This window comes from Schistocerca serialis, chromosome 4 (assembly GCF_023864345.2).
Source record: "Schistocerca serialis cubense isolate TAMUIC-IGC-003099 chromosome 4, iqSchSeri2.2, whole genome shotgun sequence".
Classification (NCBI taxonomy): domain Eukaryota; kingdom Metazoa; phylum Arthropoda; class Insecta; order Orthoptera; family Acrididae; genus Schistocerca; species Schistocerca serialis.
In genome coordinates this window covers 142215275-142235117 of record NC_064641.1, presented here as the reverse complement: position 1 = coordinate 142235117, position 19843 = coordinate 142215275, and the positions used below count along the sequence as shown (strand labels likewise).

The 19843-nt window shown below is 42.4% G+C and overlaps 1 protein-coding gene across 1 annotated transcript in view; it reads left to right on the top strand.

Moving 5' to 3' along the window:
- The window catches only part of LOC126474160 (delta-sarcoglycan), a 469148-nt gene that overhangs the window by 360296 nt on the left and 89009 nt on the right, over positions 1-19843 (top strand). Inside the window, exon 4 of the mRNA XM_050101616.1 lies at positions 17658-17847. Coding sequence (XP_049957573.1) covers positions 17658-17847 — 190 coding nt within the window. The remainder of the gene's footprint in view (positions 1-17657; positions 17848-19843) is intronic.

Here is a 19843-nt window from a genome sequence, read left to right as displayed (position 1 = left end):
ATCATTTGCACATGACAGCATTTTCTTCCTGTTTGTTAAATTTTGCGTTTGTAGCACGTCATCTTCGTGGTGTAGCAATTTGAATGGCCAGTAGTGTAGTTCATGGTACTTGGCACCGTTAAGGCTAGGCATTTCAATCAACGTAATCGTATGAAACAGCACACAACTGACACTCTATTCGAACATTGCAGGATTGTTTCTCTTACTCATATTAAGTGAATTACATTTTCGTATATATTGAGCACGCTTCCGTTTTCCACACCAGATATAAATTCTGTGGAATTATTTTGTATCCTCCAACAAGCTCATAAAGACGAGACTTTCCCAAGCACTTTGTTGCCCTCGGCAAAAAGGAGATTGCTGCTCACCCCAAGACCGCCAGCTCAATATAGTATACATGGTGATTCAGCCGTCTGCAGCTCGTGGTTGTGCGGTAGCGTTCTCGCTTCTCACTCCCGGGTTCTCGGGTTCGATTCCCGGCGAGTCAGGGATTATCTCTGCCTCGTGATGACTGGGTGTTGTGTACCGTCCTTAGGTTAGTTGAGTTTAAGTAGTTCTAAGTTCTAGGGGACTGATTACCATAGATGTTAAGTCCCATAGTGCTCAGAGCCATTTGAACCATTTGTGATTCAGCCTCCCCTGCCTATGGATTTTATGCAACCCACAATGCATTCGAAAACCATTAACTAGATTTTCGTATACTCTCGCTCCCTACACGCAGACCATTAATACTGCTGAAATAATGAACAGTACATTTTTGTAGGAAATATAATGTAGATAAATTTTGTACTGGGATACATTTTCGCTGGAAGCCACGGTTTTCGAGTTATTCATGAAAAACGCATTTGAATGCCACTGTACTACTGTAACGGAACGTGCAGCCACGTCTCGATCCCTGAGTCAACAGATGGGGACGTTTGCAAGGCAACAACCACCTGCACGAACAGTTCGACGACGTTTGCAGCAGCATGAACTATCTGCTCGAAGACCATGGCTGCTGTTACCCTTGACGCTGCATCACAGACAGGAGCGCCTGCGATGGTGAACTCAACGATGAACCTGGGTGCACGAATGGCAAAACGTCATTTTTTCGGATGAATCCAGGTTCTCTTTACTGCATCATGATGGTCACATCCGTGTTTGGCGACATCGCGGTGAACGCACATTGGAACGTGTATTCGTCATCGCCATATTGGCGTATCACCCGGCGTGATGGTATGGGGTGCCATTGGTTACACGTCTCGGTCACCTCTTGTTCGGATTGACGGTACTCTGAACAGTGGACGCTACATTTCAGATGTGTTACGACCCGTGGCTCTACCCCCCATTCGATCCCTGCGAAACCCTACATTTCAGCAGGATAATGCACGACCGCATGTTGCAGGTCCTGTGCCTGCCTTTCTGGATACAAAAAATGTTCGACTGCTGCCCTGGCCAGTACATTCTCCAGATGTCTGACCAATTGAAAACGTCTGGTCAATGGTCGCCGAGCAACTGGCTCGTCACAATACGCCAGTCACTACTCTTGATAAACTGTGGTATCGTGTTGAAGCTGCTACGGCATCTATACCTCTACACGCCATCCAAGCTCTGTTTGCCTCAATACCCAGGCGTATCAAGGCCGTTGTTACGGCCAGAGGTGGTTGTTCTGGGTACTAATTTCTCAGGACCTATGCAGCCAAATTGCGTGAAAATGTAATCACATATCAGTTCTATAGCAATTTAAATGGCCAGTAGTGTAGAATGAGCACGTTTGGATAGTTGACTGGATTACGAATGATCGACTTAGGTTTATGGGGAGAATTCCTTGAATGTGTAGCTTATCTGTAAAGGAATTGAGAAGCTTCTGTCTAAAATACGGATAGTGTGACTACTTTGGGTTTTGATCTTCCGCTAGCAGTTTGCGTACACAGGAAATGACATAGCATGCATACATGTTGCTTTTCTAAAGGGAGAATACTATTCCATTCCGCTGTGTTGTAACCACTTCACTGTAACTCCATATTTGCACTTCAACGACAAATTGTGTACATTTTATGTTATTCAAAGATGTATGCTAAGCTCTTTTTATTATGATCCTTAATTTTGCTCTGTCTATCTGTACCCCGATTCGTTAAATGAACATTTGTATTACAGTATACTTCAGTATACTTCCTGTTAATAACAGTCTTTCATTATTTGCTTACATTTCTAAACGTAAGTGTCGTCATTACGCTCTGTGAGGTGTTAGTGCCGTAGCACTCAGTAACATCTCCAGTATCTGTTTACCACTACATCTGTGGCATGTTAATCGATAAAGTGCTACGGTTCAACTTGGCAAGGCCACATCGATATTTGGTTTTGCTGCAGTATGTTCAATTGCTTGTAGCGCTAGCCCATGTCACCACCAGTCCACTGGCTTGACACTCATGGCATTTACTATTCAGTGCTGTGCCTGCCAACAAGTATGTCAGTTACTGAAAGGGATGGTACAAAACACAACCATTCTAAAGAAAACCTACGTTTTTATTTTTACTTTTGGTGAAAAAATAGAGTGTTTGGTACGATTACACATTTCCGTGACATTTTCATTAAATACACAGCCCAGAAAAGCAACATTCATTGTTATAGTTAACTTGAAAGCGGCCCAGAGGAAAAATATTGCAGACTGCTTCTATCCGAGTCTAAAGTTTAGCCTGATTACCTACCGACTGTGCGTCATGTATCGCTATTACTAAACGTCCAAGTGCCACTAGCATATTCTCTATCTAATAGTTCCAACAGCAACAAAAACTTGGTATTCAATATTTCATATAATTCTTGACCGAATTTAAAATTTTTAAATACTGTCTTAATCTATTCGTCAAGAGGTATAATGTTACGATAAATGTTAAACACAATAGGACATCATCCAGTTACAAAGTGTGAATATGTCTCGAGTTTGCCGGCTGAAGTGGTCGATCGGTTCTAGGCGGTACAGTCTGGAACCGCGCGACCGCTACGTCGCAGGTTCGAATTCTGCCTCGGGCATGGATGTGTTTGCTGTCCTTAGGTTAGTTAGGTTTAAGTAGTTCTAAGTTCTAGGGGACTGCTGACCTCTGCAGTTAAGTTCCATAGTGCTCAGAGCCATTTGAACCATTTTTTTGTCTCGAGTTTGTGTTATTTCGTTCTAATCTGCACTTGATCACTGGAACTGTAACAGTAACCATAAGTCTTTAAATCTCCAGACAATAAGACAACACAAAGGACATTCGAGAGTCGCATGAGGCTGAAGATTAAGTAATGTAATCTGACACAAAATCGTTTCAGACAGGTCATGTTTAATAAATAATATATTTGCCAAAAATCGGCTTTACCACGAATAGGCTTTCTTCTTCGTCAATAAAATCACTAAACTAACGTCGACCGAAGCACCTGAGACAGGAACCAGCAGGAAAAACGCCATGAAGAGTCGCGGAAGCCTCAACAAATGGTTCAAATGGCTCTGAGCACTATGGGACTTTACATCTATGGTCATCAGTCCCCTAGAACTTAGAACTGCTTAAACCTAACTAACCTAAGGACATCACACAACACCCAGTCATCACGAGGCAGAGAAAATCCCTGACCCCGCCGGAAATCGAACCCGGGAACCCGGGCGCGGGAAGCGAGAACGCTACCGCACGACCACGAGCTGCGGACGAAGCCTCAACAATTCTGTACTAGACCTTTACGGGGAGGCTTACATTATCCCTCACTTCAGTGACAGCATGCATTGACCCTACTGATATTTGATCGGCAGAATATTTCACAGGACGATGCAATACGATCTCGATAGCTGCACCCAGAAACAGAATAAAAAGTTTACAAGATCCAGGAAGCAGATCGCAAAGTCGGTTTGTTGATATGTCATGGAAAAGGAGGGAAGCTCATTGTCATCCCCTACGAAGGATATCATTGCTAACTCTGAAGTTGCCATCTAGACCGATCCCTTTGAAAAATCTGATTAAACTGCAATGAATTCACCAGGATGCTACGCCGAGCAACACACGGAACACACACAATACTCGACTGAACTAAGAAGGCGGCAGGTTGTCAACACAAGCCGCTACGCAGGTGCAGCATTTCGAGTCACCAGTGTTGCCCGTTCGACCATTCTCACTTAATTCACCGAATATTGCTGTCAAAGGTTGTATATCACGGTAGTACTCTTCACGGCAGTTTCTTGTTTGTGATGCTATGGTTCTAATGGCCAGCAGTGTATCGTGAAAACAAGTACGCTAAAATATGTCCAGAGCGGTGCCTTCTAATTTCGTATACAACCTCCACTGCGATACTGTTTAATGGAAAGAGAGGACTGTTTGGATGTAGGGAGAGAATTTCACCTCGGACGATTAGCCAGAGAGGAAGCCACCGCCAGGGAGCAGCAGGTGTTTACTGGATAAGGCGTGGCGGCCTTCGGGGAGTGGGGATGTCCCGGCGACGGGGCCGCCAACTACTGCCAACGAAGTCACGTCTCGGCGGGTGGCTAACTCAACTCCGCGGGCGAGCTGAGTTAGCAGATAGTGCCCAACTCGCCGTATTAGCGCCGCCGACTACTCCTCTCCCCGGGGGAAAATTTCCCTGCGGTCTGCGGCCGGCCGGCCCCGAGAGCGGCCGGGCCGGAACGGTGGCAGCCCTGCGCCGCCGCGCCGCCGCTGCACGCCACACTGAGCGCAACAAATGGCACGCGCTGAACTTTTCTCGCTGGCACTAAATCATAACGGCTCTCGCGGCGCCGCCGACAGACTTCAAATGTTAAATCCTCGCAGGGCTATAGTCCCTCGCGGTCCTGTTGTCGAGCATACGCGTTCTGTGTCTCGAAACTCAGGACTAAAGGAATATTCCTCTTAATCGATACAAGCTCGTTTACTGATTAACGTAATACATCCATCATCTATGTACTACTCTATTATTCCATTGCAACTACGTGTTTCACTATTGAAGTATATTGATCGAGTTACAGTGGATTAACTTGTGTGGGTCGCAGTTTGTACTAGTCGTTGTGTAGTATTGTTCATGTTATTACATTCACACAATTGAGGGGTGGGTCAGAAGATAAATTTCGATGTGTAATGTTCAGTCTGTACCTGCCTGCCATAATATATTCATGTCGCCATTTCTATCAGTCCCCAAATTATACATAATCCAATATATGTTATTTTCCTTACAAAACGAATAATTCCCAGGATTCCTCGATCGGTCTCCGAAGAGTCGGTTTTTTTCACTGTGCCTTCTTTTCTTAAGGGGCTCCGGAAAGGCTCAAAATCATGAAAAGTTCAATTTTTACTTTTTTGCGTTTTCTGAATCTGCAGACTATTACCTTTTAATAGATATATAATTTATTCAATTCCGAAGACTACAACTATTTTTAAATTTTTTTTTGAAATGTGTTCTACATGGGCGTGACCCACTGTGGCGCTGTTAAACTGCTGTCAAATGGTGTTATTATTAACGTCCGTGTTCATCAGGTACATTTTAGTCTGCCTCATGCAATAATGGAGGTGATAAAACCTATTTTCAGGGACTTAGCAGCACCTGAACTGTTGAAAAAGTGTATTCACGGAAAAACTCAAAACCCCAATGAAAGTGTAAATAGTGTTATATGGTCGAGAATCCCCAAGACTGTATTTGTTGGAATAGAAACACTTCGCTTTGGTGTGTATGATGCTGTTGCGACTTTCAATGATGGCAACATTGTAAGGTGCAAGGCATTTAGAAATATGGGAATGAAGATAGGTTCTAACATGGTACGAGCGATGCTTGCTTTAGACAAGGAACGCCTTCGGGCTGCAGACAGGGCTGTAAAGAGTCTAGAAATACAAGCAAGAGTAAACAGGAGGAGGAACAAGAGGAAGCTGGAGGAGGAGTTTGCAGAGGATGAAGATAATCCATCGTATGGACCTGGAATGCATTAAAAAGTTAATCCAATCTTTGTCGCTCGATTCCCAAAACTTTTATTTTCTCATACTAATTACATGTTTTCTAAGGATCTTCCAAACATATTTGTTTCAAACTTTCAGTAAATGTTACACAGTACCTTCTGCATAATTTAACACAGCCTTTTTCCAAAAAACTGTATATTTTTGAATATATAAATAAAAAATTGCAAAAAAATGTTGTGAATTTTCATTACAATTGAAAAAAAAAATCATCTTTAATAACTGAACTAAAATTTTGTAAAATCCCTGTGTTAAGTTGTTGCCCATATTCCAATAAATAATCTGTAAAATGTTCAACTTCCTACCTCAAATACTTTGTGAGGAAAGATGTAATTTATAAGCGTTATTTTAACATTGCAAGTATAGGGCGTTCCGGAGCCCCTTAAGGTTCCTCAGGGTACTTGGTTCCGAAATTGCTCTTTCCAGTATGTCAGCTTTCTCGTCCGTTGATTTCATTTGTACCAACCTTCTCTAATGTCTCCTTCTCTCTAATGCTCTCACTGTCCAAATTTCACGCATATACAGTACATAATAAAGGCTCAAGATAAAATAAGTAGCCCAAAAGCAACTGACACCTGCAAAGCTCCCTTTTATTAAGGTAGCTTTCTTCTTATGCATTCGGGGTGCACTCAGCCTCGTGATGCCAACTGAGGAGCTACTCGACCGCATAGTAGCGGCTCCGGTCAAAGAAAATCATCGTAACGACCGGGAGAGCGGTGTGCTGGCCACACGCCCCTCCTATCCGCATGGCGGTAGGATGGTCCCGATGGGTCACTTGGGGCCTGACGACGGAGTGCTTCTTATGCAATAGTGTACTGTTGATATCCCATTTGCTTCACCATCTTCTGTTCATGCAACTGATTTGCTTCATTCAAAGCCCATCCTTAATTTTGCAGTTCACGTATCTCCTTTCTACCACCGTGCATCCTGTATGTCTTCTTCACGCAAAACGTAAACTATATGCTGATGGCATGAAAGGATGGCTGTCTTCTTAATGATATCGCCAACTATCATTGATGCTTTGTCTTTCACTTTCTGTATTTGTTCGCTAGTTAAGCAGCCATTTCGACACTACTGACCTTGTATCTTCCAGTGGCAACGTTCGTGAAAGCGACCAAAATTGTGAAAGAATTTTTATTGAACGTTCATTTACTACATGGTATTGAAATTTCAATTCTTCAATATTACGTTGCAATTCTATTTCTTTTGGTATTGAGCAGATCCGGAACTTCTACAAAAGCGTGTGTATGAAAACACTCAATCTCCTAACTCCCTACATCTACATCTACATGGATCTCTGCAAAATCACATTTAAGTGCCTGGCAGAGGGTTCATCGAACCACATTCACAATTCTCTATTATTCCAACCTCGTGTAGCGTGGGGAAACAACGAACGCCTATATCTTCCCGTACGAGCTCTGATTGCCCTTATTTTATCGTGGCGATCGTTACTTCCTATGCAGGTCGGCGTCAACAAAACAAATTTCGCATTCGGAGGAGAAACTTGGTGATTGGAATTTCGTGAGAAGATACCGTCGCAACGAAAAACGCCTTTCTTTAAATGATGTCCAGCCCAAATCCTGTATCATTTCTGTGACACTCTCTCCCGTATTTCGCGATAATACATAACGTGGTGCCCTTCTTTGAACTTTTTCGATGTACTCCGTCAGTCCTGTCTGGTAAAGATCCCACACCGCGCAGCAGTATTCTAAAAGGGGACGGACAAGCGTAGTGTAGGCAGTCTCCTTAGCAGATCTGTTACATATTCTAAGTGTCCTGCCAGTAAAATACAGTCTTTGGTTGGCCTTCAGCACAACATTTTTTATGTGTTCCTTCCAATTTAAGTTGTTCGTAATTGTAATACCTAGGTATTTTGTTGAATTTACACCTTTTAGATTAGACTGATCTATCGTGTAATCGAAGTTTAATGAATTCCTTTTAGCACTCATGTGGATGATCTCGCATTTTTCCTTATTTAGGTTCAACTGCCAATTTTCGCACCATTCAGTTATCTTTTCTAAATCGTTTTGCAATTTGTTTTGATCTTCTGATCACTCTATTAATCGATAAACGACAATATCATCTGCAAACAACTGAGACGGCTATTCAGATTGTCTCCAAAACCGTTTATATAGATACGGAAATTCAAATGGCCTGTAACACTACCTTGGGGAAAGCCAGAAATCACTTTTGGTTTACTCGATGACTTTCTATCAGTTACTACGAAGTGTGACTTCTCTGCAGGAAATCACAAATCCAGTCACATAACTGAGACGATATTCCATAAGCACGCAATTTCACTACGAGCCGCTTGTGTGGTACAGTGTCAAAAGCGTTCCGGAAATCCAGAAATATAGGATCGGTCTGAAATACCTTGTGAATACCACTCAACACTTCTTGTGAATAAAACCCATGTTGACTGAGTGTCAATAGACCGTTTCCTTTGAGGTAATTCATAATGTTTGAACACAATATATGTTCCACAATCCTGCTGCATAACGACGTTAACAATATGGGCCTGTAATTTAGTGGATTACTCCTATTACCTTTCTTGAATGTTGGTGTGTCCTGTGCAACTTTCCAGTCTTTGCGTACGGATCTTTCGTCGAGCGAACGGTTGTATATGATTGTTAAGTATGGAGCTAATGCATCAGCATACTCCGAAAGGAATCTAATTGTTATACAGTCTGGACCAGAAGACTTGCTTTTATTGAGTGATTCAAGTTGCTTCACTACTCCGAGGATATTTACTTCTACGTTACTCGTGTTGGGAGCTGTTCTGGATTCGAATTGTGGAATATTTACTTTGTCTTCTTTTGTGAAGTCGTTTCGGAAGGCTGTGTTTAGTAACTCTGCTTTGGCTGCACTGTCTGATTTGGTATATTTTTCTCAGAGGAATTTGGAGAGCTGTAAAAATTTTGCAAAAGAAAATGTCAATATCCTCTTCAACAAATATACGTAGTAAGGTTATATCAATAGATATATCAAACTTCTGACAGATTTCATTCCGAAAGATTTCTCAAAAAAGGAACATTTTTACTCACCTAGTTGAGTTGTTTATAATTAAAAATGTATAACTTCAGTAAATATGAAAACGTAAGTGTTTATCCATAAAATATTCCTTAACAACTGTGCGTAATTTAGCTACATTACCTTGATAACTTTGCATTTTATAACGTTTCCTTCTTTTTTCCGAAGTATTCCCACTGTGCATACGTTACCCCTTAACACAAAGGCGTAGTTCTTGACCATCGCCTTTTGTTACTTCCACGTTTTTTTTTAATGCTGCAGATTATTCGTGTTTTGAATATCATTTTGCCTATGACTTTCTCCTGATACGTAAATTTCTTGAGAAAATCTTCATCGCGTTGATTCTCTCTTTCGTGCCCTGTACACATTCAACATTACGTCACCGGCATTATGTCATTTTCAAATATATGAGGTATCGTTCATTATTGCTTCGCATTCTTTTTTATATTTCTTATCACAGTAACTGTCAATATAGTTTTCTTCTTCTCAGTTCACAGACCATGACCAGTTGCATTACACGTCACTATTTGCTCGTCTACATATCACTGACCCCTTGAGTTACAATTTTCATCCAATTTATTGTAGTTGTTCCTGTGTTTGATATTATAAATCTTTTCGCTTATGGCGGGTGCACTTCGCTCTCCATAAAGTGACTTGAATCCGTTTTCAGGAGAAAATATCTTCACTTACAATTATTAAAATAATCTGCTGTAGTGCTACTTCTAACAAAAAACACATAACAACACTATCTATATAAGAACGCCCACTATTCACGTAGTCATGATGGAGTATTACTTTGAGTCTACTATTTTGCATTTTCAATAGTCATTCGGTGTAACTTGCAAAATGTGGTGACTTACAGAGCAAAAACGTAGATTTGAATATCTAGCATGAAACCGTATGTATTCTTAACAAGTTCCTTTATTTTAACTCGTGTTAGTACATGCATACGTCGTGTGATAGACTAAATTAAACGTAACCACAAAAAGTAGTATTCCTATCACAACAAATATAAAACTGAAGCTACAATTTAATGAAACGAAAAGCTCCCACCACGTTAATATCAGGTATGCAAAGTCAGGCCAATGATACCACGTAGTTCATAGTCATATGAAATTAAGCAGAATTGTTGTATTTCTGTGCAAAACTATTATTTCCGTTATACTGGAATGATACTCGGCATCCCAGTAGGTACTGATTGCGAAATATGTTGACTTCCTCAGATTGTTTTTGTAAATGTCATATCTGGTGTATAAATGTGGCTCCCTTAGAATTTATATTTAAAACGCGATTCACTGACGTTATATGAGTTTTGTGAAATGTAACTGCATTTTGATACATTCTTTGTTTGTTTTAAACACTTGTTTATCATTCTATATGTGTCCGCCAATTTACGCAGTTTGCGTCTATGTTTTTATAACATTAGTGAATGACATCACTTCTTTCACTTGTTGTGCTGTATTACATTTTTATCTTTCAAATAATTTTCGGTAGAACATAAAACTGTCTGATCTTTAGTGAATTCAGTTAATAAATATTTAAACTATTCTTAGAGATTATTATGTTGCCGATTTAATCTTTATATAATGCTAATTTGTAATATCTGGGCATCAAATCCAGTGCAACACGGTATATAAAATGTATTTTATCCGTGATTTAAAATGAATTTACCATAATCTAATTTTTCTTAGTGTAATCCTACGGAGATATGCTACAGATAGCCTCTTCAAGTCCTACGTAGTTTTCCATTTACTTTTATTAAGCTTTCTGTGTCATAAAATGTTAAATAACTATGTGTAGTAAATTCTCGACGTTTAACAGTTAGCATATTTATCACAAATTTAGCATGTATTGTTGTTTCTCATCTGCTTATGATAGTCGTTGCTTAGTTGCTGAAGTGATAGGCTACTGTTTTAGTAATAATCAGAGAAATACATTTATAAATCGACATTAAAGTTATGATTAGAATAATGTAGTTTTTTCCAATTTCAAAAATCAGAACTGAATTACCGTTCACCGGAAAGGAAAGCATTATCCTGTCTTTTGTGAGCGCTAAAGCTGACTTCTCATTGTTAATGAAAGATATCGATTTCACGCATTGTTGAGCGCAAGTAGTGTTATGTACACATAATTTAACAGTTTTCCTCGTACTTGAAAATCAGGTTCATCTACATTTCTAAATATTTTTTCCCGTAATGAACTCTGCCTTCCGATGACTTTATGGAATACTGTGACACTCATGTAGCGTCTCCCAATCTAAAAGCAGTTGTGCGAATGCAGGTACGATTGTCGCAGGTTCTTACATCTTTCCCTGGCGTAATTTATTGCTTTGTCTATAGACTACAGTCTTCTAGATGGTAACTCTTCCTTCCCTTGTGGATCGCGTAAAATTCGCAAGTACATATATACACATATTGGATATATTTGTGTACGAACAGCATAATTTTTTTATATTACCGCCATCAGAGTGCTCCAAAAAGGAGGAACAGATTTCAATTGCTTATTATAGACCAACTATGAGAAACGTAAACACGTTGACAATGTCTCATAGACAATACACCACATACTCAGCATGAGCACCACGCGTTGCTCGAGAAACATCGAAACGTTAGTCCATTTCGTTCCACAGACGAATGAACAGGTTCTTGTCTCTTGAAGCGAGACATTCAACAATTTGATTTCTCACCTCTCACAATCTGTCGTAGATGGGACAAAGTCTCTGTCTTTATGCACTCTCCCGGAAAAAAAGCGCAAGTTGTAAGGTCTGGTGACCTGGGAGATGGAAAGCTACGAACAAGATGTTGTTTTAGACTTCCAATTCAACCTTGTGGGATGTTGTTGTTATGGAGACGCCGCACCTGATGGTGAATGTAAGGCATAGGGTCGTTACGCACAAAAATGAAACCTTTGGAACCTTCATGAGGCTGAAGAAACGATCAGTTCTGCAACGTTACTAGATACGACGTTCCTCTCACAGTTTACTCCGCAAAGTGAAAGGTCATAAACTTTATGAACAGAACCAGCACAAAATGCACTCACTTTCGGTGAGTCTCTTTCATTTTCGACAATGACGCCATTATTTTACTATCACCAAATTCTTAAATAGTGACTGTTTACTGAACCCGATGTAGATGAACCGTCGATTCGTCCTAAAAGATGAGTCATTCCGAGAAAGTGTCCGCTGCCGTATCCTGGAAAATTGAAATACAAAATATGTACCTTCTCTTACGGTCGACGGGACCCAACTGCTGCAATAACTGCTACTTGTGAGGAGGCTTCATTGGCCAGGCATCGATTCAGAACAAGCCACACCGTTTATTGAGGAAGTTGGAAGTTCCTGGCCTACCCGTCTTATGGACTTCCGAGGGCTCTGTGCGAATGCATCTCGGATACGCCCGACATTTTCATCAGACGTACGTGGCCGACCTGTGCTCTTCCATTTGCATGTGCAATAAACTTCCAAGAACTTTGTGTGCCTCCGCTTGGGCAGAGGTGGCTTCTTGCCAAATCGACGGCGGAGTGCACGTTGAACAGTGAACTGGCTTTGCACAAAATGCGACATGCAAAATGATTTCTCTCGTGGTGTAGTCCCATGTTGCTACAAAAACAGAAAAACGAAAAAAAAGATGCACCCTTTGTGTTTCTATCTTTTATAGCTTTAATAAACAACTTATAGCTGTTCTTTCTATTTCAATCATGCGGTGTTTTTCGCGAACACTGAAGAGAAAGGAAAGTGTTACACCTTTACCGAATTCTACGAAGCTACTGCATGGATACATGCAGAAAGCAAGTCTTTGGACTGAAAACAACCACAACAACAACAACAATGAATCTACTATCGTTACTGCAGTAGTCCCTCATTATGGGAGCCGAGCGGTTCTAGGCGCTACAGTCTGGAACCGCGCGACCGCTGCGGTCGCAGGTTCGAATCCTGCCTCGGGCATGGATGTGTGTGATCTCGTTAGGTTAGTTAGGTTTAAGTAGTTCTAAGTTCTAGGGGACTGATGACCTCAGCAGTTAAGTCCCATAGTGCTCAGAGACATTTGAACCATTTTTGAGCCTCATTATGGGAAATTATTTTCAGTAGCGAAAGAAAAAAGAATCCACAGATGATGAATGGTATGAGTAAACCATGACTACAGGGCGTGTTTATCATTAATGGAACGCCCTCCCCGTCACCATATGGAATACAAGGGTGTAAATCGTGCCTGTTGGGGTGACAAAAAATGGTTCAAATGGCTCTGAGCACTATGGGACTTAACATCTGAGGTCATCAGTCCCCTAGAACTTAGAACTATTTAACCCTAACTAGCCTAAGGACATGACACACATCCATGCCCATGGCAGGGTTGGAACCTGCGACCGTAGCGGTCGCGTGGTTCCAGACTGAAGCTCCTAGAACCACTCGGCCACACCGGGCGGCTATCTGTTACTATCACTGGGACATGTCACTAAGAGGGAAGCGTGCTGGGGTAGTCTGTGCAGTCGTGAAAAGCCATTGTGCGAGTGTGGCGCACCTGGGTTCGAATTCCGGTCTTCGTACAGATTTTGATTTATTGCTTCAGTCTTTGTGTATTCATCATATATGTTTGAGACTTGAAAAGGGTCTCTGGAGTCGTATAGAGTCATTTGATTAAATCATCTTGGCGTGAGTTTTGTGCAGGATCCCTGTTTCATTCGTTTAGTTTCTTTCAATGCGTGTAAGGGCACTGGGAACCTCTCCTATGAGAGCCTGTAAGATCTAAACACACCATTTCATTCGATGGTGAGGTGCTATTCCAATACAGTTGGGGAGCATCTAGAAGGGGAGTACTAAGTGTGCTGAGACATCTATACTAATTCGGAATGAGGAGAGAGGCGTGTTATGGTATTCCATGCAGTTGTGCAAAGCCACTGTGCCTGGGTGGTGTAATGGTCAGTGAATCTGCCTAGAGAGCAAGAGACCTGGGTTCAAATCCCAGCCTTGGTAAAAATTTTCATTCATCGCTGGATAAATACGAGGGCTATCTGGAAAGTAAGTTCCGATCGGTTACGAAATGGAAACAACAGTGAAAATCCGATGAAGCTTTGATCAAATGTGTTGGGCTGTGTCTCTAGTATGCCCGTCCATCGCATCACGTCAGTCTTTTCAGTTCTGATTGCACACTGAGCACATAAAGATGCCAAGGAAATGGTGTCTCCAGGCAGTTACGAAGGCCCGGTGACAGTTTTCGCTTGATGTCATGCAGCCTACATAGCACAACTGTCATGGGGGTTATTTCTTCAAGACAATTCTCGGCTGCACTCTGCAGGGGCAGTGAACATGCTCCTACAGCCCATAATTGGCTGCCCCTGAGTTTCATCTCTGGTCACATGAACCGCTGGCTTTGAAGACAACATTTTGGCACAGACAACGAGGTCTTGACAAGCGTAGTGTATTGCCGGAAAGCACAGGCGGCTGCCTTCTATGATGAGAGTGTTGGAAAGGTGGCACAACGGTACTACACATGTCTAACAAGGGGAGGCCACGACGTTTGGAACTCGGATTCATTGCAAACTTCGCACACTTGTAGTACTCTAAACTACAACAAAATGTGTAAACAGTAGCGCGTACTTCTCAAGCGTTATTGAGAAAATCGCAAGATGATTGCGGTCGTCAAATATATACCTGTGCGTGGCCATTTTTACCACGAAGCGGCAGCAGCCGAATGGTGCCGGCACGGTAGCTCAGCGTGTTCGGTCAGAGAGCTGGTTGGCCTCTGTAATAAAAAAACTAGGGATCAACAAACGAACTTGACCGGATGTCATGTGATGTCCGCAACGACCCAACACAACGATCAATAACGAACAAAATGAAAAAAAAAGAAAAAAAGAAAAAAAAGATGGATAGAGCGTCTGACATGTAAGCAGGAGATCCCGGGTTCGAGTCCAGGTCGCGAAAAAAAAAGAAAAAAACAAGAAAAACAATGGTTAGCGTTCAAGCCCCGTAATCGCTGGATCGCCGAATCGAGTCCCGTTCGTCAGTTTTTTTTTATTTCTAACACAGTAATTTTCTTTACTATTTATATTACAATTGATATAATGGGAAAAATACGAGTAATCGGATGAACTTTTATTAAAATTACAGTGTTGTTTGGCAGTCTACAAATTTTTATTATCACAAATAATATAATATTGGTTCAAATGGCTCTGAGCACTATGGGACTTAACATCTGAGGTCATCAGTCCCATATAACTTAGAACTACTTACACCTAGCTAACCTAAGGACATCACACACATCCATGTCAGAGGCAGGGTTCGAACCTGCGACCGTAGCAGTCGCGTGGTTCCGGACTGAAGCGCCTAGAACCGCGCGGCCAGCACGGCCGGCAATATAATATTCATAACTATCGACTAGTAAACGACCAAACGCATAAAGTAATACTGAAAATGTATGCTTGTCCAAGTCTTCAAAATTGTTCGTATTTAATCAAAAGAGAGGGGGAAATTGCTTCTCGTGAAGACGCTATTTAAAAACGGTCGATACTTCATGACCAATTATCAGCGCCGATATTTAAGTAAATGTTGCGTTATGCATGGTTTGCTTCCAAATTATCGTCTGAAAGAGAGGTTTTTGAAAATGTTAACGAGGTTTGTTTTTCCACGGAAAACCGCGAAAGACCTTGCTTTTACAGAAACATAGCATTTATTCAGCTGTTACCGTTTAACTTTATGTTTTCCACGTTTTTACGAAAAATACCATCCTGCAACTTGTAATGTCGAAAGCGACGATTAATTGTACATCTTTCGAAAGCAGTCTGTGCCGGTCAAAACTTGGAGGTAACAAGTCGTTTAGGACTCCTTCCTGGTATAAGGGATTTCTCAAATCACGGACAAGCATACATTATCATATTTGGTCGTTTCCTAGTCGATAGTTATGAACATTATATTATTTGTAATAAAGAAAATTTGTAGACTGCCAAATAACACTGTAAATTTAATAAAAGCTCATCCGATTACACTTACTTTTCCCATTAAACCAATTAAAATATAAATGGTAAACAAAATGACTGTGTTAGAAATTTAAAAATGAAACTGACCAACGGGACTCGATCCATCGATCCAGTGATTACGGTTTTTTTTTAATTATTTATTTTATTGAACCATTTGAACATCGCGATGCCTCAGACTGACTGGATGTGTTTATGGTTTCAGAACATCGATTGCAGTTCAATTTTACACTGCGTAAATAGAATGTAATCGCAAATAAAATAAATGTCGCGTGACTAGGGCTTCCGGTCAGATAGACCGTTCGCCAGGTACAAGTCTTTAGATTCTGGGAAACGTAAATAAGTGGACCTTTTTTTTTACAGAATGGTGTAACAATAACAAACATAAACTGCTTCTAGCATTTTGTTTTAATATATAAGACGATGACATTTATAAAATAAAATATTTCTGGGAAACGTAAATAAGTGGACCTTTCTTTTTTTTACATAATAGTGAAAAAATATCCTGCTTCTGTCAGTACAAAACAATAACGGACCACGTTCCTCTTTTGGGCGCGTACCTCGCTAATCCCGTTGTACCTCGCGTTGGTGTCGGGTACGTCTTCACGTGTGGTGGTCGATCCTCTCCACTGTCCTGGTCCTTTCTTGTTCTGATACTTATAGGCAATAATTACATTCTCCTACTCGGGACACCCCAAATGGGTGGGGGATCAAGCAAGGCACTCCCTAAAAAATTAGCGTAATATGTTCGATATCACGGATGTCTCATAAGCTGTGAGTGATTTTCTTGTAGTAAGGTCCAAAAGTCGAGAACATTCTTACTGCCGTCTCGGAAAAGATAACGCATAGTCAAACCTCGAATTCAAGTCACTGCGTTTGTCTTTCTTCGGGGATAATATGTCATATTTATCAGTGGTTCTATTGCTTGCGGCCCCACCCGAAGGAGGAAGGCGATCATTTTTTTGACCAAACACCATACGTCCGCCGAAGGCCCGCATATCAGGCGATGCTCCTGTGTGTCCATAACATTGCACTGCGGACACAGTGGCTCGTCCGCCATATGAATTGTATACAACCTGGAACGAGTCACGTATTTCCCATTTACCACCCGACACCACAGTGCGCGCGTTCCCGTATCAAGGTGTGGGTGGTGCACTTTACGCCATACCACTGACCACGTAAATGTTGGTTGGCGACGCTCTACGGCATTATTCGGCCGTCGTCGAGTCAAGATGTGATATATATCACTTGCCGTTGATGCTTGAACCCTAACCACTCGGCTGCCGCCGCTTCGTGGCGAAGATGGCCACGCACAGGTATATATTTGACGACCGAAATTATCTTGCGATTTTCTCAATAACGCTTGAGAAGTACGCGCTACTGCTTAGATATTTTGTTGTCCTCATGAAGTACTACGAGTGTGCGAAGTTTGCAGTGAATCAGAGTTCCAAACGTCGTGGCTTCCTCTTGTAAGTCGGAGCGGTAACTCTACAGAGAAGTAGTGGAAGGTGTGTCTAACTGTTGCAAATAAGACACTTTTTTAAAAATTTTCACAGTGATTTCCAACTCGCTACCTATCAGAGCCTAATTCTCGAATAGCCCTCGTAAATCATAGATGTTTGAGACTTGAAAAAGGTCTCTGGAACCACGTAGTTCCATTTGATTTAACGGGAGAGACTAGGGCTCTAGAAGGTGCGCGTGTCGTTTGTTCTGTTGCAGGAGGGCATGGGATCGCTGCGCATCGTGTCGGGCGGCGTGCAGCTGCGCGGCCAGGCCCTGGTGATGGACACCCTGCTGGCCTCGTCCATCCGGTCTCGGCGCGGCTACCCGCTGCTGTTCGAGTCCTCCAGGAACTTCACCGTCAAGACCAGGGACCACAACGGCCGGGTCGCCAGCAACCTCTTCCTCAGTAAGCCGCCCTTCTCCTACTCTGCGGGCGTGTCTTCTCCACGCAGTGGGCGCTGCTGCAAAGTCAGTCTTTCATATTAATACAGGGCTGGCGGACACAGAAGTGAGCGTGTCCGGAATAGGAAGACACGCCCATTGGTATCACGGACCAGACTCAGTAAAAAAATGGCTCTGAGCACAATGCGACTTAACTTCTGAGGTCATCAGTCACCTAGAACTTAGAACTAATTAAACCTAACTAACCTAAGGACATCACACACATCCATGCCCGAGGCAGGATTCGAACCTGCGACCGTAGCGGTCGCTAGGCTCCAGACTGTAGCGCCTAGAACCGCACGGCCACTCCGGCCGGCCCAGACTCAGTAGACTCGATTCACCCGGCACCTCGACTGGCCAGGCAAGTGAATTGCGAACGCGTCACAACTACACTACTGGCCATTAAAGTTGCTACACCACGAAGATGACGTGCTACAGACGCGAAATTTAACCGACAGGAAAAAGATGCTGTGATATGCAAATCATTAGCTTTTCAGAGCATTTACACAAGCTTGGCGCCGGTGGCTACACCTACAACGTGCTGACATGAGGAAAGTTTCCAACCGATTTCTCATGCACAAACAGCAGTTGACCGCCGTTGCCTGGTGAAACGTTGTTGTGATGCCTCGTGTAAGGAGGAGAAATTCGTATCATCACGTTTCCAACTTTCATAAAGGTCGAATAGTAGCCTATCGCGATTACGGTTCATCATATCGCGACATTAGTGCTCGCGTTGGTCGAGATCCAATGACTGTTAGCAGAATATGGAATCGGTGGGTTCAGGATGGTAATACGGAACGCCGTCCTGGATCCCAACGAGCTAGTGTCACTAGCAGTCGAGATGACAGGCATCTTAACCGCATGGCTGTAACGGATCGTGCAGCCACGTCTCGATCCCCGAATCAACAGATGGGGACGTTTTCAAGACAGCAACCATCTGCTCGAACAATTCGACGACGTTTCCAGCAGCATGGACTATCACCTCGGAGACCATGGCTGTGGTTACCCTTGACGCTGCATCACAGACAGGAGCGCCTGCGATGGTGTACTCCACGACAAACCTGGGTGCACGAATGGCAAAACGTCCTTTTTTCGGGTGAATCCAGGTTCTGTTTACAGCATCATGATGGTCGCACCAGTGTTTGGTGACGCCTTGTCACACATCGAAAACGGGAAGATTACTGAAGAAACAAAGTCAAATGTGTCTTCCGTCCACCAACGAAACTCTGAGCTGTAGGAAAATCTCGATTTGAGATGGTCCTTGCTTATAATGACTACAAAAATACCAAATTTCTGTCGTCAACATTTTCGTACTGGGGCAATGTAATTAAAGAAGCGGTGGAAATGGCAGCCCATTATTCCTGAAGAGCCGAGAAAGAGAAGCTGAGACGCTGTGGTCTGGAGTAAAGTCGACGTTCTAACTGATTCCAAAGATGTTCCATTGGATTCAGCTAGAGACTACGGACAGGTCACTCCATTTCGGTAATGTTATTGTCCATTGGGAGAGAGAGCCATGATGAAACTATTTCACATGGACGACGAGATGTATGAGACAGGGAAAATACCACCAGACTACAAGAAGAATGTAATAACTACAATTCCAAATAAACCAGGTGCTGACAAGTGTGAATATTACTGAAATAACGATTTCATAAGTCTTGGTTGCTCAGATGGTTGCTCAGATGGTAGAGCGCTTGCCCGCGAAAGGCAGAGGTCCTCTATTCGAGTCTCGGCCCGCCATACAGTTTTAATCTGCCAGGAAGTTTCATATCAGCGCACACTCCACTGCAGTGTGAAAATCTCATTCTGGAAACATCCCTTAGGCTGTGGCTAAGCCACGTCTCCGCAATATCCTTTCTTTCAGGAGTGCTAAATGGTTCAAATGGCTCTGAGCACTATGGGACTCAACATCTGAGGTCATAAGTCCCCTAGAACTTAGAACTACTTAAACCTAACTAACC